Source organism: Zonotrichia leucophrys, chromosome 1A (assembly GCF_028769735.1).
Source record: "Zonotrichia leucophrys gambelii isolate GWCS_2022_RI chromosome 1A, RI_Zleu_2.0, whole genome shotgun sequence".
NCBI lineage: Eukaryota > Metazoa > Chordata > Aves > Passeriformes > Passerellidae > Zonotrichia > Zonotrichia leucophrys.
This window is the reverse complement of record NC_088170.1, coordinates 18844684-18871251: the sequence shown is the minus strand read 5'-3', so window position 1 is coordinate 18871251 and position 26568 is coordinate 18844684. Positions and strand designations below refer to the sequence as shown.

General features: G+C 39.9%; 1 protein-coding gene across 2 annotated transcripts in view; it reads right to left on the bottom strand.

Annotated features, from left to right (window-relative positions):
• The window catches only part of ANO6 (anoctamin 6), a 71032-nt gene that overhangs the window by 22249 nt on the left and 22215 nt on the right, over positions 1–26568 (bottom strand). The window contains exons 2-8 of one of the 2 annotated variants that reach the window (XM_064701819.1): positions 22310–22386; positions 12974–13102; positions 4986–5051; positions 3285–3563; positions 2815–2928; positions 845–960; positions 292–426 (exon numbers count right to left, since the gene is read on the bottom strand). In XM_064701819.1, the coding sequence (XP_064557889.1) occupies positions 292–426; positions 845–960; positions 2815–2928; positions 3285–3563; positions 4986–5051; positions 12974–13102; positions 22310–22386 (916 nt within the window). The remainder of the gene's footprint in view (positions 1–291; positions 427–844; positions 961–2814; positions 2929–3284; positions 3564–4985; positions 5052–12973; positions 13103–22309; positions 22387–26568) is intronic. The other variant, XM_064701820.1, reaches the window with a different exon arrangement.

Below are 26568 nucleotides of genomic sequence, written 5' to 3'. Positions count from 1 at the left end.
ATGCCAATTCGTATTGACTTCTGATTGTCACTCTTTTCTTTGTGTTGCTACACCAGGTATGGTGAACCTCATGCAAAACAGAAATAAAATTATGAAATAGCAAACTCCCAGATGTCTATCACTGTAATGGTCCATGGATATCCATTATTTATCTAATATTTTATGTCTTTGCTTCAAATCCACCATGGCAGTTGTTCTTTGCTTCCTTTATTAAGCAATGTCTTGCAAGCCCTGTACTGTCCCCCTGTGTACAGGACTGACCAAAATTGTATGTGGTATTAAACCAGGTACCTCCATGTGCAGTTGTCCCTTGTCAGGTATCCATAGAGAAAACAGCCAACTCCTACAACTGCAGCCACAGTCAGCATATTTGTGTAAAAGCCCAGCCAAGCAAAGTAGATGCCAATTTTCTCTCCATAGTATTTCCTGTGGAGGAGAAAAGTGTTGTGTTTTTTTTTTTTTTCCTGAAATGCAAGTAAATTTGCATTTCTGTTTCAAATGGCTCTTCAATTCACACATTTTATGCCAACCCATATTGTCATAGTCCTCTGGTTTCAAGTTTGGGGTGGAATAGTATTGCATGCTTTTGTAAAAGGATAGAAATGGTGGGGGGGGGAGGAAAAAGAGAAAAGATCATGGCTTGCAAAGAAAAATTTTAAGTGGTTGCCTTTTCATAAATCAGCTCATCATGAAACCAATCTCAAATTATGCTCCTGTGCATGAGCTGATCTGGGTGTACGTATCTTCCCTCAGAACTGACCTGTGTCTCTAACCTCCCCAAAACCAGACCTATGATGTAGATTTCTCTTTCTCCCTGCATTAGTCCAGTGCCAGTTACACCAACCTGATGAAATCCAGGGGCTGCAGTTTGAAAATGTTTTTAGGATGAGCCCATTCTCTGTAGAGGAGATATCGTTCACTTGGGCAGCTGAGATCAGTTGACAGGTGCCTAAAACTTGACTGCAAAACACAACGAGCATGAGAAGACAGCACTAAAATCTAACCAGAGCTGCTCCTCTGTCATTTCTACAGACGACTTCTATGCCACAAAGCTAGAGTCTGGAGTAGTTTTTAGACAGTCTTTCTGCAAGCTAGGAAAAGGAGCAGCAGCTCTGAGACCACACCAGGATTCAGGATAGAAGATTGTCAGAAAGGCACTGAATGCTAAAGTAAATGCTGTACATATGTGAGCTGAAAATAACAGGGACTCATCATGAACTTAATCTAAGCACATGTCAGCATCTTGGCACTTAGGAATAGAAAATAAAAAAGGATCCATTCTAATTAGAGGACAGGACTGAACTAAAATGGATTTTAAGTAGCTTTAACATGCTACACATGCTTTCCTTCAATACTGTACTAGAGTACAGGCTGGAAAGACTGAAGGAAAAATCCAGGGCCTCTAGTATCTGTTTTAAATTTAAAAGAGAGTTCATATGGAGATTATCTTTGTATTTCTTAGTAGGCTATTAAAAAAGCTATTCCAATAAAACCTGTTTTGTTTGAGATATTTTCAATTCTATATCTGTGATGCAACAACGTGAGTAATGTTTGTAGAAATTTATCTGCTACTTTTCATTTTCAGCATAGCTGTTATGTATAATTTCAACTGTATAAAAAGACAGCCATTAATTACTAGTCATACTGAGTTTAAATTTCCCGTGCTATGACAGAAATATCCTGCAAGGCAGGTTTTAAATCTTTAAAAGGAAACCTTAAAAATGGCTAGTCACAAATCTATTCTGTAAATCTTTGATTACTTACAAGGAACATGGTTTGTCTTGATTCTGCCTTAAAAAATTTCTGTGAAAACCTTGGAGGACTCCTAAATATTTTAAGCCAAGTCCATGCGGCTGAAGCAGTTATCTTTCCTGACCTCCCATGTTCTCAATGTCTCCTCGACAGAACACACCTTGGACACAGAATGGTGGCTCTGAGGGGGACAAGCTGGGATGTTGCAGTTATGCAATGGATAGAATACAGAAAATCAGCCCTCAGTCTTTGCTCACTTTGCATTCACAGCCTCACATGGAGTTGTTTCTTTGTCAAATATTCTGAAATCTGATTTTTTTCTTCTTGATTTTTTTTAGTGCTATTGCTAGCCTCAGTATGCAAAACAATTTTCAGAATAACTTTCTTATTCAAATTATATAATTTAAAAAGCTTCAGAAGTGTAGCTGCAAAAGCTGGATTTTTTTATTATTGCAAGGTGAAATTGAAAGCATTGAAGCTTTTATCTGCAAGATTCTGACAACACCTGTGAGGCACTGAACTGGCTGGGCAGTGTCCTCCTATAGAAACCTGAGTCTCATGCATGTCTGCTGCAATGTTTGGGAACCAAGGGACTGCTTCTCACTGTGCAAGACTTTCACACATCCTAAAATGAGATTTGTAGTCTACATCTTTATTAACAATGTTGACAGGAATTCTAATATTGGAAAATTGTATACTAATGAAACATTGATTTAGGACTGATAATGCAGTGTGTCATGGGAGCTATCTCTCAGTCCAGGTACTTTACTGAAATACATCTCCCAGAAAATACAAGTCTAAGAACTCTCAAGTGAAATATATTGTTTTTCATTTATAGAAACACATTTTTAACCAAAAGTGCTTTGGAAGAAAATGTCTTTAGCAAAACCACATCCTGTTCTTCTATGTAGATATAATACCAGTCCAGGAATAAGGCAATGAATAGTCCTTCTATTCTTTGATATACCTAGAGGATATATATATCTAGATATAGTTCAGACCTATAGATATAGTTTAGACCTCTATTTCAAAGTGTATTTTAATTACAAGCACCAGACTTACATCATGAAGGGGAAATGCTGCTTTGTAGATTCCAGTGTCCAGTAATTTGTTAATGCCAAACTTTTTCACATTATTTTTTGTTGCATATTCCACACGGGACAGGATAAAATGAACCTGAAATTAAAAAAAAAATTTTGTGTCCTTGCAACCTGAAAGAAATCATATACAGCTATACCTGTATCAGCATACAATCAAGTTAAGAAAGAGTAAGCAGTGTAGACAAAATTAATTGCACAGGGTGTACAAACCATTCAAATCCCCCATTTAAATTCAGGTGGAAGAGAAATAGGATAAATGTAACTAAAGTTTTCCTTCTGGATTAACCGGGTTATTTAATAAATCACACAGGACTGCTGCATCCCAAACATTTTTAATTTTTTAGGATGTTCTACTGAAGGTAATTACACTGATTTGATAAAAGGAATAGTTTCTTTTTGTGGGTAAATGCTAGAAATACTCTATGGACTTACAATTCGGCTTCTGGTTGCAGGATTGAAAAATGTGTCTTTGTCTTGGATGTAGAAGTTGGACAAATGTTCCTTTTGAAAAGGGGCAGTGAAAAACTCTTGCTCAGGTTTGATGATATTTTCGTCCACCCTGAAGAGTCTACTGAACCAGTTGAAAGCTGACTTTCGTGTTTTCAGGTCATTGTGTTGCAGGGGCAATTTGATGTGCATAACCTCGGCATACGTGCACAGCACTTCCCAAGGTGCATGCACCTTCACAAAAATAAGTTTCTCATCCAAAACCTGAGATAAAAAAAATATATTGAAAATAAATATGTAAGCAAAGAACTTATCGTTTTAACAATTCTTGAACTATCTAGAATTTTCTTTCTCTTTGCAGCTCATAGACGACCTACTCAAAGTTGCATTCATTTTCCATCCCAGCAAATATATCACTGGCTTCTGTAAAAGTGCTTTTGTAGATTGTAGATTGACAGGGCAGGCATGGCAGGCAGGCAACTCCCCAACAGCTCAGTTACAGCCCAGTGTGATGGGAGCAGGCTAGGCACTCATGGGTGCACCTGTGCAACAAGAATTCCAAACCTCCTACAGAGAATGGGGAGAGGGAAAGGGAAATTAGATGGAACTGCTGAAAAAGACAGCATGGGGCACATTTGCTCCCAGTGGAATGCCCAAACCAGCAGCAGTATGCAGTGGGAACCCTGACAGCCACTCCTGCCTCCTGCCCGCACGTGGCCTGTAGTCCTACTGCTGCCCTGCATTAGTGAGTGCCAGCCACATGAAATTTCCTTATGTAGCCCATTGGCTCAGGGGCACTGGTCAGATATCTGATCCAGCCTGGGGAAATGTCCAGTTTCAAATGTTTTTCAGTTATAATCACAGCAGAACTGTTGAAGACTGCAACATATAAGTATCTCACCAGGACTGCAGCAGCCTTCCAGACAGCAAACATTTACTTTTTTATGAATGTGAAGAACCAGACTGCATTCTTGGACATGCAGCAGGAGCCCTCACAGCAAACAGATAAATACTGTGATGCCATGATTCTGAGTCTAATTTGGGAGGAAGGGGCAAAGCAACCATTTCTGGAGCTCACTATAGACTACCAGACAACAAATTTAGACTGGAAGTGATTGTCCTGGAGAGGGAGACACAGCTGGAGCACTGCAGCCCTGCAGGGTATGAAAAAAGAGAAGGCATTTGGAGGGGCTATAATCCTCTCTGCCAGAGGCAGCAGCCTGCAGCTGGTGTGCATTACCTCAGTGCTCTGGAGCTGCCTGCAGGCGACATGGCAGCCTTTTGAGAAGCAGGGTCATGCACTGCTCCTCTGGCAGGGGCATTCTGCCCCAGACACACACTAGCCTCCCACCTGTACTACACAACCAGAGTATGGGAAGTACCTCTCTGCCAGGTATACACAGTCATTTTTATCTTGCAAGCTCTGAGCAAACATGACCTATGTAATCTCCAAGCTTCATGATGTAATCTTCCAGCTTCCCTTCTTTTATTTTGCAGAGGAAGGAGCAGACATAAGTTTAAAAAGATTTTGCATCAGATCTCAAAGAAACTGCTAATGGAAGAAAGGTGGGCCTTTTTTCCTTGAGAGGAGAGAAATCTTACAGTGAATTACTATATCTTGTTTCCTTAATCCCACAGGGCAGCTCTGCTCTCAGAACAGCCATTCACACAGAGAACAGCACTCACCGACCTCGTCGCTTCTAGTTGCAAGCCATTGTTTATCAGGTTTGATTCATATACTTGTCTCTTCCTCTGTTAAAAGATATTGAACACTGTAAAACATCTGTTCCAAATTTCACAAAAAAATGTATGCACAGAAAAATGGAATTGCTTCCCAAAACCATCATTATGTTATCTCTATAACACTTGATAGCTACTGTGGTAATACGCTTAGTCCTACCTACTAATTAACGTGGATCAGTTTTTTTGTCTGATATGCAATATTGTCCTCAAATGCAATTGTGGAGAACTTATCCTCTCAGTTTCTGATACATTTCAGAGGTATAAGTACGACTCAGATTTTGAAAATTTGTAAATCTACTCCTGAAATTTTGATCTCTTTCTCCTTTAGTCACTAAGTGAACTACATTAATCTTCCTTTAGAAAGTCTTCATCTCAAATGCTTTCCACCCCATTTTCCTTCCAGAAACCTGTAACTTTATGCTTCTTTCACAGTAATCATATGTGTTCACAAAGTGGTTCAAACTGTAGTATCCCAAAATATATTTTAGTCCATGGACTACATCCTCAAAGGAAGAAGCTGAGAGCTGCAGCATTTGTAGAGTCAATGGTGCTATTCCAGGAACATTTAATGTCCCTAGAAGGACATAAGTTTTTATCAGTAAAAATCAAATTTGTGGATCATTTTAATTTCATTTCATAGTCACCAGCACTTGGCAGATAGTGAGTTAAAAAAAACCCAGAAATGTCTTTCCAATCTTGAATCTGCTTCTCCATACAGATGACCTCCTCCCAAGAAACACAGAAACATCCCCTTTCCCCTCAAATAAAAAATGTACAACTCCATATGGGATTTACAAGAAATTTTGAAACTCCACGTGAAGCAATCAAATTTAAAAGCTATCTGCACCAAGTGGGTAGTTTCTCAATGATTTATTTGTTTATGTGAGTCAAGGGTAGCCATCTCTCCCTGAACTACAGACTGCATGTCAAAATACCAGCCTGGGTAATGGGGGGCACCTGTAGGCAGCTGGAGCTCTTAAGTGAGCAGTTTGCTGGAAGAAGAAGAATTTAATGCACTGGGGGCTGAGAGCTATATTCCTGTACCAGGTTAGACTAGGGCTGCAGTGAGGTTCTCAGAGTGACCTGGGCACACTACTTTCTTTCTCCCAGATTCCTTTCATGCCAATTTCTTTGTTGATTGATATGTGCATTTGGGACATATGGGAATTGGCGTCTCCCACTACAGGAACTTAAAGAAGAAGGTCCCAGTGCTTTTTGTCATGTGGTGCTCTATAGCAATTCTAGCTGCCTTGACATCTGTGCTCAGGATCCAGACCTGCTGCTACCAAGGATGACCAGAGTCGATGAACGACCCTCTAGATAAAGTCTTGAGAACTTTGATAGGTCCTCAGGGCTAGACTCAGAGCTCACACAGTCTAGGGGCAAAAAGATGCTTCAGCAAATGGGTAAAAACCATTTCAGAAAACTTCTTCAGAAGTTCCACAGGAACAGGTCAGTTGTATACCCAAGTAAGTTTCATCCAGTTCTTGAATATTTTAAGATGGTTATAAGTCCACAAACAAGAAAATGCTATTTTTCCAAAACTCTAGCAAGTCTTGAAATTAATAATTATGGAACTGAATAACAACATGTACAGTCTACCCCATTTATAGCTTGTCACTTCCAGGCTGCAGCAGCTGCATGAGAAAATGATCTCAATGGACTAATTTCATATTTTGTGAAAAAGTATTTTTCTTATCTTTTTTGGGTTTTCTGCCTTTTTATTCCAGTGAATATCACCTTCTACTCGAGCTAGGCACAAGAAGAGCCAAATATTTCAATCAGTTGTGTTTTTCTCTCATCAACACTTATCACCTTTCTCCTTATTTCTTGCTTTTTTCAGGACAAAACCACAAACCCAGACTTTGATAGCACTCTTCATGGAGGGATCTCTCCATGTCTCAGAAATTCACTTGGCTATTGGAGACAATATAATGCTGTTTATATTTTTCCTTGCATATATGTGTGTGTGTGTGTGTGTGTGTGTGTGTGTGTGTGTGTAATATAGACATTTATGATGTGTACATCTAATTATCTTTTTTGTACTGACAACTCTAAATTAAAGTCACAAATGTGAATGAGCGTTTTTCTTGCAGTAATACATTTTCTTGCATTTTCAAGATATTCACTATTTCATAGATAATAGTGTTCTCCAGTCTCCTTTAAAGCTAAAGGTTTTCAGCCACCTTGGCTTCTAAGTAAACTATATAGTGATTTCCTCTGCAATTTTTTATTTTATCAAAACTCAACCCTCTTCCCAGTTCAGTAATATATGTAGCACACAACACAGGAGTTTGTCACTCTAGTAGTAACTCTTCTGCTACTTCATCCCACCAATTTGCTTCTTCCATATTCACATGGTTGTTTTTAAAGTGAACACTACCCAGTCATGAAAATATTTCAACCCAAGTTCTGCTTTGTTCCAGCAAATCAAATAGGCACAGGGCTAAATACCTGTTTGATTTTCTTCCTAAATAGCATAAAAAGAGATGCAGAGCAATTCTCATTTGTAGAAGTCTAATACTATTTTTAAAAAACTTTTAATCAGATTCCTTTAATAATTGATTATGGCAATAAGTTCCCAAAATTAAATTCGCCCTCAAAATATTAGATGAATGTTGACAATATTAAGGTTTCTAATAATGCATAAATTCAAATAGTGAGAAAAAAAGCCTCTGGGAGGCTTTGCTAATTAGGGGCTTTGCTATTTTATATAAATGATTGAATTATGTGTATAATGATCTATGGAGGAGCTAGACTTTTACCCAGAGGAGTCTATAGTGGTTTTGCACTGACTGGGGAATACAGTATATAGATATAACAGTTTATTAGGCTGGAAGGTGGAGACCATCCAAAGTTTACTTTAGTATCTGGCATTTTGCTCAGCTACCTGCAAGGCTAAGTTGCAATAATAAAGTAATCATGGTAATGCTGCTGATCCAAATCTGACATAGGTTTTGATGATTGAATGGCTAGTCAATAGACTAAGACACCTAGGATGCATAATCACACACAGTCTTAAAAAAAAATGAAAGCAGAATGTAAGTAAATGCCAAGTATTACAGGCATGTGGAAGGATCAGCTTTTGTGAGCTGCTTTTTCACAATGGTGTTTTCAATTTCTGGTGATTGTCTTGCCAAGCTGAGGAGATTAACAAGATTGTGGGTCTGGAAATTGGTAGCAGACCGGTAGCATCTTTCCCCCTGTGTGTTGTAAATGGTAGGGAAGACTTGCTTTGATTGCAGTGACAGAACACCAACTCATATCTTTGCTAAGTTTCTTTTGTGCAAGAAGGAAAGTTCCCTATCACAATATCCATGTGGGCTCAGGGAAAATATCCTAAATAAAAAAGAGAGCTTGAATAGCCTCCTCTGCCTCATCTGACAGACAAGAGATAAATCACAGTCAATAAGAGAAAGTACATGGGGCCCAAAGCTTCTTCTATGAAAAACAGCTGAAGGAAGTGAAGAGGATCATTGTAACAATATTAGCTGCCTCACAGTTTCTTTGATGGTGTTTGGAAGCTTTCCTCAAAGTCCCAGCTGTCAGCATCAGAAAACTAATTGACTGAGCAGCTCTGCTCTGTAAGCTTCTTTCCCTTATGTTTGAAGACAATCATAAAAATGAGAAGCAGGACATGCTATAGAGAATAAGCCCCCAAAAATGCAAACCCAAAGAACTCCAAATACATATTTTCTGATATACCCTTTGATTTTAATCCAGCTCATGGTTTTCTGCAACCTGATCCGTGACCACACAGAACTGGTGATACTGCAGTCCAGCCCTGCCCTCAACAACAGCTTCCAGGCACCCTGTTTGGAAAGAGCCATTTCTGTTTTACAAATGTATGTAGTAACTGCAGAGTAACTCCCTCCTTCTATCTGTCTTCATATTTTTTTTGCCATCCTTCCTTCCAAAGTGGTAAAATTTGGGTTTGTGGTTGCCTCAGGAGCAGAGGTTTTATTTCAACGAGTTTCTGCTTCAAACCAAGTCAGCCAGCTGAGATGAAGGCAGGTGTGACTGCCCTCCTCCCAGTGCCAAAGGTCCCTTCCATACTTATCAGACTTCCTGAGTAGGTTGGCTGAGCACACCACAGGCATGCAGAGCCTGTCATTCTCTACTGCCTCACATCACTGCATAAAATGGCACAGAGATACCCTTCTACTGTAAACTTGAGTACTGTTCTCTCACTGCAGGTATGACACATGCTAAGCAGCGGGATAAGTATAATTCTTGTTTGAAAAGTTACCCAAGCTTATTTTTGGTCATGTTTTTTCTTTTTGTGGTTTTATTGTTGTTGGTTATCTGAACTAGACAAGTATAGAGGCAGGAACTGTTTGCTTATGAGAACAAAATTCTCCAGCTCTGATGAATTTGTCAGAAACACTGTACTTAAAACCCCAAACAAGATGTGTGCAATATTCTCCATGAGTGATAGTTTTATTCAATTTGAAAAAAAAAAAACAATCCATCTATTTCTGAGAAGCACAGATTCCTCCATGGCTGGAAATGAAGGCTTTGCCCACATTGAAATTTAAATTACTGACAGTCTTTCTGTTTATTTCTGTTGGGGGGAATAGATGGATTAAAATGACATTCTGCATTGATTTATCTTGAATTTACCTTTCTGGCCCTGATCCTTTGACTTTTAACAGTGAGCTCCTTGAGGACCTCAACAGATGAAACTGGTATTTGGGAGCATTCCTGAAGAGACTGGCGATATTTAAATTCTATTCTGATGGTAAACTATCCTGACAAATAGGCTACATAAATTGTAGATTTAAAAGATGTGCTTTGGGCAAAAATTTCAATTGCTTTCAAGGTAAAGTTTCTGGAATCTTCTCCTGGCAGTCTCATTTTTGCTAGTGCTTGCAAAATTAATTGTATACCAACTTTAAAAAGTTTGGAGTTTGAATTGAGTTGCATATTTGAAACTTACTGACTATCTTTTGGATTTATAAATTATGTTAGACACTTCCCTGAGGCTGTCATTTCATTAGTTTGACTTTGCCTACCCAAAACCAGATTTCAGAAACAGATGAAAATAAGAGAAGCCCTGTGGATCTCCAAGAGCTTCAGAATCCCATATATTTTTTTTCCTTCTATCAAATCACACCCATGTTTTATTTCCTGCTGTCCTCTGAGCTATTTCCCAAGAATATTGCTTACTACTATAAACTAATGCTGGACCTTTCCATTACATTTATCCAATTATTCAGAAAAAGAGCAGAAGCCATTCAAACCCAATACAATGATACTCCCAGGATCTGAGTCTTCTCTTGCTGCAGAAGAACATGTGGATCTGTGCCCTGTTTCTCTGAATCTGGTCAATTGGATACCTAGGTTCTGGCCTGATTTTCAAATCCTTCTGTCTAAATTCAGTAAGAATTTGGGGACTTCTCCACATTCATAATGTATCATAAAAAACACCCACTGCAGCACACAAAACATTTCCATTCAGAAATCTACAGGTGTCCACTAATAATTCGAATTCTGAAGTGACTTCCACATCATGTAATTGGGTGAGGTGCTCTGTTTGTCAGATTTTTTCCCAGTGACAAATCTCTAGATTTCAGAGACCTGCAACATTGCACACAACCAGTGCAAAACTTGCTCCTGATTCCAGTGACTTGAGGATGTCACCCTACAAGAACAGATTTCACTGAATCTTCCAGATTTCTGTAAGCTGGAGTTTCCAAATTCTGTGCACAATAAAGCTCTATAAAACTGTCAGGGAAGCCAAAGAAAGAGTAGCATGGGCAAGGAACCTATTAATGCTTAAAGCACCCTGAATTACACAAGATACTACTTATAAAATTTAGCGTTTTCAGTTCATCATTGATCAGACAATGATGTATGCAGGATTTAAAACTGATTGTACATGGCAATGCTCCTTCTTTTGGTTCCATTTCATCACAAGGGTGGAAGAAATTTTTCTCAGAAAAAAAATTACAACCAAATCAACAACAATGTCAGTAAAGACAAGCTATAAATTAGGTTTTATGCCAACATTGATGAAATCTGAGCGTATCTTGGGCAGCACCAACCCCACACTATTCTGGGAACTGTGACAGACCAAAATGTTAATTTCCTTCCTGGAATTCTAAGAATGTAAAGCTGCACCATAAATATAATCTTAATTTCAATCTCAGATATAAGGTATACGTGCACAGCTCCCCTGTTGCTTCAGCTTCTATTTATGCATGGCAATGCTGGTTTTGGCTTCCTTCTGGCACATCCCAGTCACCCCAGGCTCGTGTGTCACCCTCCTGGCTGTACTTCTGTCCATACAGGTTTTGTTGGCCACTTTGCTGTCAGGCTGCACAGCTGGCTGTTGTTCAGCTTGCTCTCCACGAAAACCACTGGTGCCTCTTCCACAGAACTGCTCCCCAGCCTCACAGTGCTCCCCTTATCTGGTCACTTGTCTGATATGGTCTTGTCCTCACATGTGTTGTGTGTAGGTAGATTGCTTCCTCTTCCTCAGCACCACAGAGCCACCCTGGCTGCAGATCTTTGTGGAGCTAAGACCTTGGGAAGTAAAATTTTTATGCAAGCACCTACCCACAATCTCCTGGTCTAACTATTAATGGTTTCATTCTGGCTAATGTCTTAACTAACAGTAATGCTGCACTGAAAATACTACTCCACTGCTCACATTTAATTTCCATCACTACTTAGAAAAGATGCTCATTATATTTTTAATATATTTGGGCAATGGCCAAGCATTACAAACATAAATGTAAAACGCTAATTGATAAAAACAATTCTTTCCAAAGGGGCAGCTTTTTCGTCTAATTACCCCTTTCAATTAATTTATATTGCTGATCCTGTGATCATGTGTAATGCAACACCCTCCCACGGCAGGACTCCCTCACACCCTACTAATGACATTCCTTATGGCTGTCCTCCTAATGCCAACAACAACACTGTGTAATGAGTATCAACCAACTTAGCTACAGGTCTTCTTACTCCTACTCTTCTGTTTCCTAACTGCAAATTATTATTTGTATACGAGCTGCTTTCAGTGATATCTTTGTCCCTGCCTGTCTCTACCAGAGGCTGCTGCTGGGACATGGACTATTACTAAATCAGAGGAGGATGTGGGTGGGTGGGGGAGTGCAGATGGCAAGGGAACAATCTCATGGATGCTTACTTCTCAGGCAGTTCAGTGACATGGCTGAGCTCATTTTTGGGACCCTGTGTGCCATAAAGAATGCAGTGCTCTGATGGAGCTGATGAAATTATTAAAGAATAATTCTTAATCTATTATTGCGCTTCATTGCTAAGGAGCTATGGAGCTGTGGATGCTAAGGAGCATCAAGAAGTCACTGGCTGGAGTCAGAAACTTTGCAGGTCTCTAGCAAGGGCGAAGCTGCTGAGGGGCCAAGGGAAAGAATTATCTAAGAAAAATTCTGGGGGCAGATGTGCAGTTATTTCCCTTGAACAACTTAGCTATGTTATCAGAAGTCAGCAGAATGTCAGCAGCTGTGTTTATAACTGTGATCTGGAGCAATTGGTCATCTCCCTCCTTTGGGTTCCTCTGAATACTCTGATTTTATTACCAAAGTCCATTAGGGGCCTAACTGAATCACTGTAGGTACAGAAAATTTTCCCAGTGCGAAGATCTTGGTGTCCAACTCTAACCTGACACGGGCATTTTCCTGCTCACATCTTCTGAAGGGTGGCCTCCCATCCAGGAGGGTGCTCTGAGGTCCCCAGGCACACTCTGGCAGGCAGCATGTGCAGCGCTCTGCCCACCCTCACAGCAATCTAGCAGCTCGAGCCCTGTTCTCTCCCTGCTCATTTGATGGGCTTCAGTCTCCCAGCTCCCAAGGGTACTCTGAGGTAAGGCAAAGCAATTGCTGTTCTGGGTCAGGGCACTGTCCTTTCTGCCCACAGCTCTAACACCCAGTATATGAAAAATAACCCACCTTTTGCTTTTTACGATCACTCCTCCTATGAGTCATTTTCTTACTTTCATCTTCATACACCAAAACAAAGTCAATTCTTCGCTGCCCATCTTTGAAGAACAAGGAGTCAGGCTTATCATCAAAATCCACCTGAAAGGCAGGTGCCATACGTTAATATGAAGATCTTTACTCACTAGTTCCTTACTTGCTTCCCTCTACACAGTATTTCACTGAACATAGAAATTCAACATAAATCAGCCTTGCGTAACAGAAAGCCCAAAATGACCAAGTTGCACAGAGTAAAATGAAGAAAAATAAATTATCCAGACGAATTTGTCAGGTCTCTGCATGACATCAAATCAACAGAACCTTGGCCTAACTTTCTTCTTTAAAAATGGTACAATACATTTTCATAATGAGAGAAGCACTGGGAAGCAGCACCAGTACCAAATAATGCATCTGTCTAGTAATTTGTACACCATCGTGGACATATCATTAGATAGTTTGTCTAGAAAATTGTTGTTGCCTGATGGGAGTCTCAGAACTAGTGCATTCCCATCTGTTCCCTTACCTGAACAAATGTAAGCATCTCTGCAATTACTAAAAAAAAAAAAAGGCAAAAAAAAGCAAAAAAAAAAAAAAGCAGTTGTTTCATGCATGCTTACTTAAACCCACCACTGCCAAGAGAACAAAGAACATGGTCAGAGCAGAGATGAGATCTCCAAACAGACACATATTACGTGGATTTATTTCTCATTTTATCTGCAACAAATAAGCAAGCAAAAACACATTGTTGTGTGCCACACATCCATCATGTTATAACAGATGCCAAAATCAAAAGTTTTAATATATCCATAAGCCATTATCTAGTCCCTGGAGGAAAGCAGGATAGATTGTCATATCCACTAATAACATCTTAATGTGTTATTTCATGCGTGAAACGATACAGACACTTTGGTGACAGGGAAACCTGAACGCTTGAATAATGATTCTGTAGTTTCTTCGAGTACTCTGGGGCAATATCACACATTACCACCCCCCTCCTTTCAGGTAATGTACAGCTGTAATGTTACCCAAGTCATGCTATGTAATGTGCACCAGCCTCTCAGGTACTTGGCCAGATCTGTCTGTGCTGTTAACGAGGTGGTGCCACTGGAGTTGATCCCAAAAGGCTGAAGTGGGACTCAGCATGGCATCAGAGACCCGAACATCTCCCAAGCTGGCAAGGCTTCCACTCAGAACTGCAGACGAGCCTTGGCCTCCAGCTGACTGTGCATGGAGGGTTGGCCAAGCCGGGATCAGGTCAGGAAAAATGACACAGAATAATCTCTTGCATTTGCTGTGGATGTGGCAATGATTCCCAGATGTCCCATCCCTGGAATTCCCCTGTCAGTTCAGACCAAATTTCGTGAGACATACAAAGTCAGGTTTTGGAGGTCTAGGATGTCTGGTCCACAGAAAGACCACAGAAATGTGGTTATGGTGTCAGAAACCACAGCAGTGCAGCCTGAAATGGCTGTTCTTGAACTGTGAAGAACCAAGAAGAATGTCAGTCTTCAGTCAGGAACACCCAAGTTCCAGGGAGCATATAGTGTTTTAGGAACCACGTGTCAATTTTTCCAAAACAAATTTTCTCATGTTTTTTTCTGCAAAACCTCTCTGTGTAGATTATATTGTAACTGTTTATTGGCTGAACCAAAACAGGCAACCAAGATATGTCCTCCTGTAATTATGACAAAATTTCCATATTTTAAATAAACTTGGAGTAGTTTAAACTCACAGTTTTTTTATGTTGCATGTGCAAAGGCTAGGACCTGCTGCAAACAGGTCCTGTTGACTTAGTTGCTGCAAAAGTCTGAGCAGATTTTTGAATAGAACAGTTTTCTTTGAATGCCACCTGTGTGCTGGGATTTGTGACAAACCTGACAGCAAGCAGCTGCTGACACACATACACATATGGCCAGTGTACACACATTCTGCATGTTAGTTTCACAGCCTGGGATAGGATTTAGAGACTACCTAGGCAGTCGCCAAATCAACATACAATTGCATACTGTGGAAAAAGTTCTAGGGAAAAAAATGGCAATCGATTTCCAGATGACATCACTAGACCACAATGACACCGAGTATCTCTATCAGCCAAAGCAAGTCACAGGTGTGAATTTCTAAATTCTTGAGAAAGGAAGTTGGCATAGTCCTATCAAGAAATCGGAACTGGCCGTGACAAGCTTTCCTCCTGCTGAGGACTAGTCACAGGTGTAAAACACAGCCTTGCTGCTATAATTTCCTCTCAGGATCTTTTGGACCTTGAGATTGTTAAAAGTCTCTTTTCCCAGCCCGAGCGCTTGAAGAATGAGTCGGAGCCCTTCAGTTCTCGGACGCAAGGTTGTTTATTGCATCTTATCTATAAAAAATTTTCTCCTGCCCTGCCAAGATCCCTCCAGCAAGACAGTTCCAGGCACACTGCCTGCCCCCGGGGCAGAGTTATGTCTTTATACTAAAAACTACGTATACAATGTTTACAATTACTTTCCAATACCTATCACCTATGTTAGACAGTGAGCTTCTACTCTAAACCAATCTGTAAGTGCCAACATCACAGTAGAAGATGGAGGACAAGAAGAAGAAGGAGAAAGGCTGGACATGCCCATCTTACCTCCTGAACTCCCATTCCAGAAACCCCAAAATCTACTTTTCCACCCCGTGATAACTTCACTATTATTCTACCTAAACTGTTGTGGCTTGCTGACCTTCATATAAGGATGGCAATTTGCTCCATGGGTCATAATCAAAACCACAGGTGTTTTGGGCTCTGTGCCAGGGCTTTTGAGCCCCCTGGCAGGGGTCTTGGCCATTCTGGACAGCCAGAGGGATGCTCAATTTCCAGTCTCATTTAAAACATAGCCAGGATGATTTCACATTGACAAGATTGGCTGTTAGGAGGAAAGCACCAAAAACAGCCAACAGCCCCAGTTGGGACACAGCCTGGGAGGTGCCTGAGCAGCAGGCACAGAGCCCAGCCTGGGAGCTGCTGCTCTGCCCTGGGACACAGCCTGGGAGGTGCCTGAGCAGTGGGCACACAGCCTGGGAGCTGCTGCTCTCCCCTGGCACCCCAGCAGGCTGTGGCACATCACGAGCTATGATGGCTCCATGTTGCAATGTGGAAACACAGGGCCCAGATCGTGTGAAAATGAGTAACAGGGGGAAGGGTTGCCACTGCATAAAGCACGAGGTCTTTTAACTGGGCTTTTTCCTCTTTGGAATCTTAGAAACATCATTATAATAACTTCTGCTTAAAGACACACAGTTTAGTTGTGAAAGTCAAGCACTCAAAAACATAAAAGTAGTAATAGTTGTAACTTTTTTTTTCACTGTAGCTTTTAGCAAATTTTCTGATATGACCTGTCCTCAGGATAAAGAAAGACGAGGAAAAGAGCAAACATCAAATCAAGTTTTGATAGAAGAGGATTTGATGGCAATTTGTGTTTGCATAATTTCACTGAGTAGTTTTCCTTTAAATGTAGTCTTTTTTAAGCTTAAAAAAGCAGCGATAACTGGATTATCAATAATAATTTATCATATTAAAAACTATATATAATAATTAAAAAAACAATTTCTAAAATAAAATCTGCCTGTTAACCAGCATTCCGACTGATAAATTTACTTGCATAAATGTTGGCATTCACACGTGTGTATAACTGTTATTGTATGCATGCACCTTTATCTCTCTCTTTCACACACTATGCACATATAAATTGAATATAGCTGAATTATTAATAAATATTGGACTGCAAGAATCCAGATACACAGAACTTTATACTTATGAAGCTAACTTCTTATATGTAATCTCCATTGCTTTTAATCACAAGGACATTGTTCAGCTGGCCTTTCCATGGACACTTTATATATCAATAAAATAATAAAGAATTGACTCATGAAGCCTGAATACTTAAGAGATCAAGATTTAGACCTATACAAACAGATTGTTAAGTAGCTCATAATAAATAAAATATTGCTCAATTAAAATTAAGAAGTAAAATGTAAAAGAGAAAGTAATAGCCAAGTTTCCAACAGCCACATTAACTTACATGTGTGGTGTATTTGTAATCCCTACTGGATAGCTGGTAATGAAAAATCATATATTATTCAACATAACTACCCAGGAGAAAACAGGACTGGAAACCAAAAAGATGTAGTGTACTTTGAAGTTAGCATTTCCTTTGAGACAATGTTTGTTTTGGTTTTTTTTTAAAATGTAATATTATTTGACAGTTTTACAAATGTTACTATCATACCAATGCACACAAGCTTGCATGCATAGACAAATTAATGGGGCTGAAATTTCAATACATAGTTTTTTAAAGTATCAGTAGCAAATAACAGCCCCAAATAACCAACAGGCCCATTGGCACTTCTAAAACACAGGACTATTTACTGCACTATTTAATTTTTTAGCCTTGGCATAAACGCGTTTTTAAGTACTGGTGGAGGCAATCAGTTGTGCACTCTAATGTTTTAATAATACTCTAATGGACAGCAGGTTAATACTGATTAACACCACTAATAAAAAAATATATATCTATTTAGCTGTGAAATACTAATTATACTTAGCACACAATCTGCAGCCTTTAATAACTGTCCAAGAGCTGCACAGCCAACTGCTGCCTGCCAGGGAACTATCAGCTGCTTTTTTATCAGAGGGAATCTGAAGGAGAGAAGGACCTGGTCATGAATAAGTTTTTGTAACACTGAATTTACACTTCTGTGGGTTAGCCTAGAGGCAGCATGGCCACATCCATGTGGCTGTACCTCTGTGTTTCAGTTTGGAGCAGGTCAGATCAGAGCATCACAGGCTCCTCACTCCAGGGAACGAGGCTGGAGGAGCCTGTGGCAACCAAAAGCGCAGAAATGTGTGTAAAGCACACACCACCTCCTCAGCACCAAATGCTTCTCCACAGCCCCACTGCTGGGGCCTCGCTGCCAGCAATGCACACCTGGCGGTGGGTGTGGGATCCTGCTGCAGCTGGGATGTGCTGCACTGCTGCAGCCACACTGAAGGCGCTGGTCATAAGCAGTGCCATGCCATCAGTGCCAAGAGTGCCCTGCCATGCACTCCCCTTCCCTTACACACCTTATCCTCCTGCTCCCTGAGTGTGCTCCCCTGTGGCCACCTTGGCAGAGGAATAAGGAACTCCCTGCCCTCTGATAATCCAGCACAAGCCATCACCAGCCAGCAGCACTGGATCTCCCAGACCCGGGACACAGCAGCACTTGGAAAAGGGCAAGTGGGACAGGCAGACAAGCTTGCCCCAGCACAGAAAGCTGAGGGAGCAGTTTTGGCTTCAAATGCCCACCCCATGGCAGGTCCCCTCAGCCCTTTGACTCAGAGTTCATCAGGAGGGAGACTTCTGTGTGCCCTCCTCACTGTAACCAGGCTGGCTGGTGCCTAAGGGAGCTGCTGTGTCACTCAGAGCCACTCCTGTAGCCATGGCTACACATGATGCCTGCAGTACTTTAAAGGAGAATGTGCAGGCAGGGAGCTCCTTTCAGCAGCACCTGTGTTCCAGGGAGGAAAAATGGTTGCACTTCCAAGAAACCTGCCTCACTTTTCTAGGCTTCTCTAGACATGATATAGTTAAATATTCAGTGGGGATAATGGTGGGATGGGCAGCACAGAGACAAGCATGAAGACAAATATCTGCACAGGAATTGCAGCTATTTATTGTTTACTATACCCTGAACAAGCACAGCATTGTAAGCTGGATTTTTTAAATAACAAGAGATTCTGCAGGAATGATTTAGCTAACTGGAAAGATGATAGAAGTGCTTTATTTTGCCTGCAAGAGCCTTTGGTGTGACTGTCAATAGCGCCAAATGTAATCATTACTGGAGGGATAAACTACTTGTCTGCAACCTCACATAATATTCAGATATGCTTCAAAATAGCATCCTGCAGCATGCCAGTGAATAAATCAGTACTGGGAAAGAGGAGAGCAGAGCATAGCCTGTGTAACATTGCCTCTGCTGATAGGCACCTGCAAAAATCCTCCCACGGGCACAGAGACAGGCACATGGGGGATCTGCAGGCTGCACTTCAGCTGTGGGTTTTATGAAGGGGAAAATTTCAGAGTGACTAATTAGGAGCACAGTTATTTCTATCTGTCTGCTTCAGGAAACTTGAAAACAAGTAAATAAAAAGAAAACAATCTATATTACCGGGGTATCAGGAAACATAATTATTTATAAATTACTTTGAGATCATCTGAAGAAAATGTTACAGAAATACAAAGTTCTTCTTACTATCACAGCCATATAAAAAGATTTTTATTGCTTTAGGTTCTGAGCAACCTATAGAGACAACTTTCTACATTAAGACCAACACAAGCATTTATTTTTGGATGATATTGATATATATAATATATGAGATTGTACTGGAAGATGTAAGTTTATTTGCATATTGCATAATAATGTTGGTCTGTCTCTGGAGGACCATAAAACTGCTGTGCCTTTAACATTTTCCTTTATTATTCATATTTTTTAATAACAACAGAGGACTGTTTTCATTCTCTTTCTAGCAATAATGCGAATATTAGCAAGCACTTCATCAGAAGAAGGTTTTTTTTTCTTTTCCTCAACACTCAAAGGAATTTCAGCTATGTAACAAATTGAAATAAACTGAAACTAAAGAGAAGTAGCAAAAATATGGGGTGTCACTACAGTCATGCATTTCTGTCAGCAGAAAGCAGCTGGTAACAGGCCAGGCATTGGGATGCCTCGTCCCCTGAGCTAAGTTTGGACCAGACACCCACTTGACTTCCTGTCTGAGCGTCAGGTTTCTGGTGCTGCAGGAGGAATTCCAGTCACTCCTGATTAGAGAGAGACCAAAAGGCCTTGCTTTTAAAGAAAATGAAGAAAGTGCTCACTGAGAACCTGCTTTTCAGTAACTCACATCATCCATGGGATACAAGAGCTGGGAAATTCACTCTTTTGAACTTCCCAGAAACCTTCTTGCAAAGGAAATTGTATGTGGGGGGCGCAGTAATAGAAAGTTTGAAGAAGTTAACCTTCTCCCTGCAGATATTCACTCTCAAGTTGTTGTTACATGCCAATTCAAATTATCTACCTACAAAGCAGATAAACTGCAAAATGAAACACTTCAAGGAAAAGCCTTGAATTAATGCTTTCTGTGCCGTTTTGTCTGCCTTGTACATGTTGTTTATGATACATTATTAAATTGTTGCATAACATGAAATTGTCTGTGCTCCTTGTAGTAGCTATGGAATACTCCTTATTATCGTCTTCATTTTATGTCTGATGGGATTTTTTTGGTTGTTTCTTTTTGTTTGTTGGTTTTTGTTTGTTTGGGGTTTTTTCTGTTTGTTTGTTTTTTGGCTACACCTCATTTAAATAGCTCAAATGCTTAAAATAAGGATTTCCTTCTGACAATGCTTTTGGTGTTCTCCTCATAGAATCTCAGTGTTTTGCAAATGTTGTGAAAATTTTACAAGATCCTCCAGGACAGAAAGCAACAGTATAACTCTCATTTTAATGGCCATAAGGCATCTAAACATCTACACCAAAACCTGTTCACTGTCTCCTAAGTTTGGAGCTACAGCTTTATACAGCAGGACAGTGAAGTCTTTCCAGAGAGCTCAGCAATTCTCTCTCTTCAAAGAGCAATACACTCAATTCGAGGTCCACGTGTCACTCTCCTGCAAATGCAAACAGGGCCATGATGTTCTCCTTTCAGGAATCAGGAAAATGAAAATCTGGCTGCAACTCTACAAGTCTTGCACAAAAATCCTTTAGCAGGGGTTGCTCAATTATCTAGGACTGGACTCATTTTTTCTAGTGGTAAGAGCCTTTCATTCCTTTGCTGCAATTTCCTGCCACATTTGAAGCTTTATGAAGTACCACAAACAATATCCTCACAGATTTTTGGCTTTTTGGAGATAATTGTCCTATTCATGTGCCAAATGAGGCAGGGATCCTGTGGCAAACTTAGCTTATGATCCTGTAATTAGAGAAAGCACTATAAGAAGAACAGGACTGTTTCTATTAGCCAATAATTTACTTAGTTTTGGCTCCTCAGAAGAACTTGCAGAATAAAATCAAATTTCCAGAATACTTCTGGCTGCAACACATGATCTAAGTTTAGACAAAAGGCACAGTACTTCCCTTCTATTCAACTGTTTCAGATCAGGCTTCCTCTTCAGCCTCTGTTTCTAGCTACAATTAGCTAGAAACAATATGCAATAATGCATTTAGCAGAGGTTCAGCAGCTGTCAATTATATCTTTCTGTCTCCTCCAACACACTGAAACTATCTAGATCAGCAAGGAGGACTTGACCCAGAAGGAGCAGTGCAGAAATGCTGCTAAAACTGAGAAGAAACTACAATTGCTGGTAAACATGAGTTACCAAAAATAAAAATCATTGTTGACCATCAATTTTCAGTAGAAATAAAAATAAATTCTACCAAGACTGTTCAGAGGAGACTGTTCTAACCACAAGGTACACGACATTCCAGCTGTTTTGATGCTATTTCACTTAATAAAAATACATTAAAAAATCAATGAACCACAAGGAGACTCCAAGAAGGATTTTTATAACATCAAAGTCTAGGCACTCATTTGGGAAATGGAAGCTCTTGATTGCACCTCATGCTTCAACAATGTTTAAACAGTTTCAAATGAACACCTTGCTGCAAAACACAGGGTCAGGGAAGGTGATGATGTCCACCTCCCAGAAGGAAACTCATTTCCAGTTACTTTGGATATCAGTTTCCTATGAGATCTGAAGCAGGGGTTCTTGAGCTAGAGCCAGCAGCCTGTAAGCTGCAGAAAATCTTAGGTGAGCTGGGAACCTGGAACTTTGGACAAAGGGAATGGACACCTCCAGGTCTTTTTTTTTTTCTTGTCAGTTCAGTCTCTGGAGTAAGGAATTTCTTATTGTCTTCAGGCTTTCTTAGAGCTTTCTTGGGTATGTTTGTTTATACGTAGGGTGTGTTCAGAACCACTTATTCTTGTACACGCACGCAGAAATCCTATGCATTTGTGAACAAAATTACATAGAGAGAGGAGGTGTATGTGTATATATCAGTTTACAGTGAGTTTATATGGGTCACTAATAACTGAGTCCAGTGCCTGTGACAAGCTGTGCTTTCAGATCTGAGCCACTTACTTCAGGTGCCTTTAGGGAAATGGGGATTACAGTATCACAGATTTAATCACAAAGATGACCTGCCTGTGATGCAAATGCAAAGGAATGCTAGCCTTCTGGAACAGCTACTGGACTGCTGCACACCTACAAGAGAGAATTTTACAGGTATTCACAGTTAAAGTAAACAGGTACCCACCCATTCAGGTGTGTGAAGGTTTTGCTGGTCCGGCACAGTTCCATAAGTGGGAATAATCACCTGGTTCAGTTCCAAGACTAAAATTAAACATAAAAAATTAAAATGTGTTAGCATTTTTTGTGTTATGGCTTTTTATGGGTTTATAGTTTTAAAATTATTTTTTTATTAATGCTTTGTGGAGAAGCCAGTTTATTGTACTTATTTAGTGTTTCAAAAATGGAACAATTGTGTGTCACACTTCAGTTACAATCAGCAGGTGGAAAGAAAATGAAACACCAGGATGACAAGGTAATGCTAGGAGAACATTTTGGCAGTGATGCATCCCTACAGTGATGCAAACAGCATCCCTTTGCTAGTATTTTACTAGTTATTTAGTGTTTCAGAAATTCCAGGGACATTGTAGCAGAAGTTTATTTTTCAATGAGTAAGGGTACCAGCACTGGCTCCAGCTGTGCCAATAACCCCAGCTCATACTGCCTGTACCTCTCAGGCAAGAACAAATAACAGTAGCAAAGAATTCTTCACAAGGCTTGGAATGGGTGCTATAGGGGTGCAATGCTGTAACATTCAGTCAGTGACACATAACCTAAAAACACACCTACAACTTCAGTGGGTATTGATGCCTCAGCTACTCCTCACCCATTCCATCAATACCTGTTAAAAACGAACAACCTGGAAACTGAACTGATATACAACATGAACTGAAAATGACTTTGTCAAATATGCTACTGCATGAAGCCATTATCAAGCACACTGGGAATGCTGGCTACCAAATCAAGCCCCAGATAACACACAAATTCATCCTAATAAAGCTACTGGAAATAACGTGCAGAAGCTCTACAATTGCTGCAAGGTATTTGCAAGGTTTTGTTTCTTCACAACTATTTTTGTTTCTTAAGGAGAAGTCAGATAACATCCTGAGGCTGAAGATAACATCAAGTAGCTGAAGGGAGCAGGCTGCTTCCTGCCTATGCATGACAGGCAGATGGGGATCCCATCTGTTATTTTTAGATCCTTAAATCTGAGACATATCTTAGTTAAGTCTGTCCTGTGCTGAGGAAGGGCCATGGATAATACAGGTACTTCAATGCCAGCGTTGTCTGGAAAGGATAGCCTCAACCTACCAAAAAATACTATAATACTAAAAGAACATCTCCAAAGTCAAAAATAATTAGCCTATAGTACTTTTAGAATATCTCAACACTCATTAGATACAAAGCCAGGAAAAACACAACTGATATACCTGGTTATGTTTTGGTTTAGTTTAGGGCTTTTTTTTTTTTTTTTGGTTTTGGGTTTTTTTGGCTTAAAACCTTCATTGCTAAATGGCTACATTTTCAAGGCAATTTAAGAAGCTTTTCTTTTTCACTGATGATGCTCATTTATACCAGCTGAAGATATGTCAAAACTTAGAAAAATAGCACAACAAGATTACAAATCAACAGAACTCTCTCATGGCCTGCAAGCAAAATATTCTTGTTTAAGTATCCCTTCATAGAGTTTGGTAGGGACTCAGTTCCAGGCGGTGTTGTCAGTTTCCAGATCTCTGCTCTGGTGATAGTAGATGCTCCAGGGAGAAGACAAATGCAAGTCAATGAATCTTTTCTGAAATATTAGAGCCATAACCCAAAGGTCTGCCCAGTTGAATAATCAAGGTCTTTGAGCTCTCAACAATATTAAAATGTTCAAAAAACATTCCCAGAATAAAAAAAAATAAAAAAAAAAAAAAAGAGAGAGATGGAAAATGTGGACTAGTGCAGCATTCAAACGTCACATGGTGAGACAATACATTCAGACTCAGAAAACACAAGCATCTCTCAGCAGCTACTGGAAAATTGCTGAACACGTGCATCATTGTGGTTTAATGGATTCAGCTTAGACTAGGGTGAGAAGGGAAATACATATTCTCAATGTCAGTGTAATGGACATCTCCCTGCATTTCCTTCATTCTTTATTCTGTGTGGACACAAAGATATCCAGATACAAAGTATTTCTGAAAACCCACAAGAGAAGGAATGTTTCTGCCCACATGTAATGAATGGGCACAGGGAAGCAGAAATATAAGCATCTTGTTTTGAAATATAAACAGTTGCTCTGAAACTCTGTGTGCCATTACACAAAACACGCAGGTGTGGACACAGACATGAAGACTTCCAGTCACTGAACTGCAGAATCAGGAGTTAAAGTCGCCTTTTTGCTAAGTAACCACACCCCCATCACCAGTTCTATCTAGAAAATTCTTCAGACAAAACTGAAGCTGGGAACATGGCATTCACAAGAATTCCAACTCTCCCAAATCCTGATGGATCTGGGGCTGGTCAGAAATATCTTTGTGAAATTTGTGAGTAGAGTTCGCCTCTGCATCAGGGTCTCTGTCCAGAATACCTTCCTCCTGATACGCTGAATGTCATGGAAACTTTAGAATTGGGTCTATATTTAACACCTTAACACATTTGTACTTGAAATAATGCTCAAGAGAGTCCCTGGGTTATTGTCCCTAAGGAAGAACTTATGTAAAAGGGGCCTGCCACTCTCACCTCTCATGAGACAATAGCCAAGAACTTCTCTCAAGTTAATTACAGCTTAGCATTCATGTGAATCCAAAATTACAAAGACTTGACACTACTTGAATGGGTACTTAGATAAGATTTGTTTTGACAGTGGTTTGCAAGGGCAGCTGTGCCAATTGTGCAGTTTTTATCTGGAAGAGACCATTCCAGTCTCTCAGAAACTGAAAAACAGTACTGCAAAACTCAGCTTTGCCAGAAAAAGGTGCACTCACACAAAGTCATTTTATATCCCCAAAATCACTTAATTTATTTCTCCTCCCTCCCCTCCAGCATTACAGTAAAGTCAGTTTTAAGTATGGAAGGAAAAAAAAAACCTGCAGCATAAAAGTCTGGTGCTAGACACTAAGAAAACGTTCCTAACAGCAAGAACAGTAGAAGAGAGTGCCTGGGAAGGCAGGTGAGGTCATGTGAGGTCTTTAACATCAGAGATTATTTAGTAGAGATTAACTAAATATCCTGGAACAATTTAGGCCATGTTGAATCTGGTGTCACCTCTATGAGGTGGCCTAAAGGAGCTTTCAAGGTCTCTCCCCAGACCCAGCTTTCTCTAAGTCTGGTCCTAGTGCTCTTATAGTTATGTCTAAGGGCTGCTGTGCTCACATTTTATTCTAAAATAATAGTTCTTCTTACTGATATCTTCTTCAGAAATGTTACCACTCCTGTTAATATTTGAATTACAGTACATCAAGGCTAGATGTTTGTGTTCTATCACCCAGCCAATTAAAGCAAAGGAGGTTCAAAGGAGCAAAGAAATCTACTGGCTTTGTGCCAGCATACTCTGATTTTAATTGACAGATACATCAAATTCTGTCTTCAAGCAATCCAGCAACATATGCTTTTGTCAGAACACTTAACCTAATTTCTTTCTATTGTAGTCATAGTTCTGAGTGTCTGCTCAATGATACCAGTTGGTCTTTGATCTAGTCCTCTGAAAAGATGCTGTTGTAAAAATTCTAAGTACTGAGAATGTGCAAACTACTTTACAAGAACATCTTGGTGGTATTTGAGCTGCCAATATGTCAGTGGTATTTCCAGCTGCCTGGAGATTGTTCTTCAATGCAGGACACTGAAGGGAGCTGTCATCACCTCACACCTTCCCTCAAATATGCCTATGCAGAAGTACTAAGTAGTCCATGTTAATCCCACACTACTTTTTTATAACCTATGTGTATCCCTTCTTTTGGCCAGGCCATGGGAGATGAATCCTGCTGTTTATTCTACCAGTGATTTTTAAAATGAATTTTCTCTACAGCTTTGCTTTTTCACAGGTAAGCCAGAATTTCTGACTGGATTGAATAAAGACAAAAAATTCCTTGATAGCCAACGCAAAATTTCCAGTCTTTTCATTAGTTAATTGTAATTGACAGTGGATGGTTTAGTAAGTTCAGTGATTTCACACCACATAATTCAAATTTAAAGGCTTTAATGATCATTTCTACTAGCAATCTCTACCTATTGCTATAGGTGAGAGGCTATGGCCTACTGATAATCATGGAAGATGATCTTCCTTTGTAAAACTATAAAGAAGAATTAAATATAGATGAAAGGTTTTTTTGCATCTGTAAATTAAAGAGGACTGAGAATGAAAAAAAACAGTATCCAGAAGTGAAAAATGATGATGTCCAAAAAAAAATTAATGCCAAGAAAAGCACAAAAATGTTGGATAAATTGATGTTTGAAAAGACCACT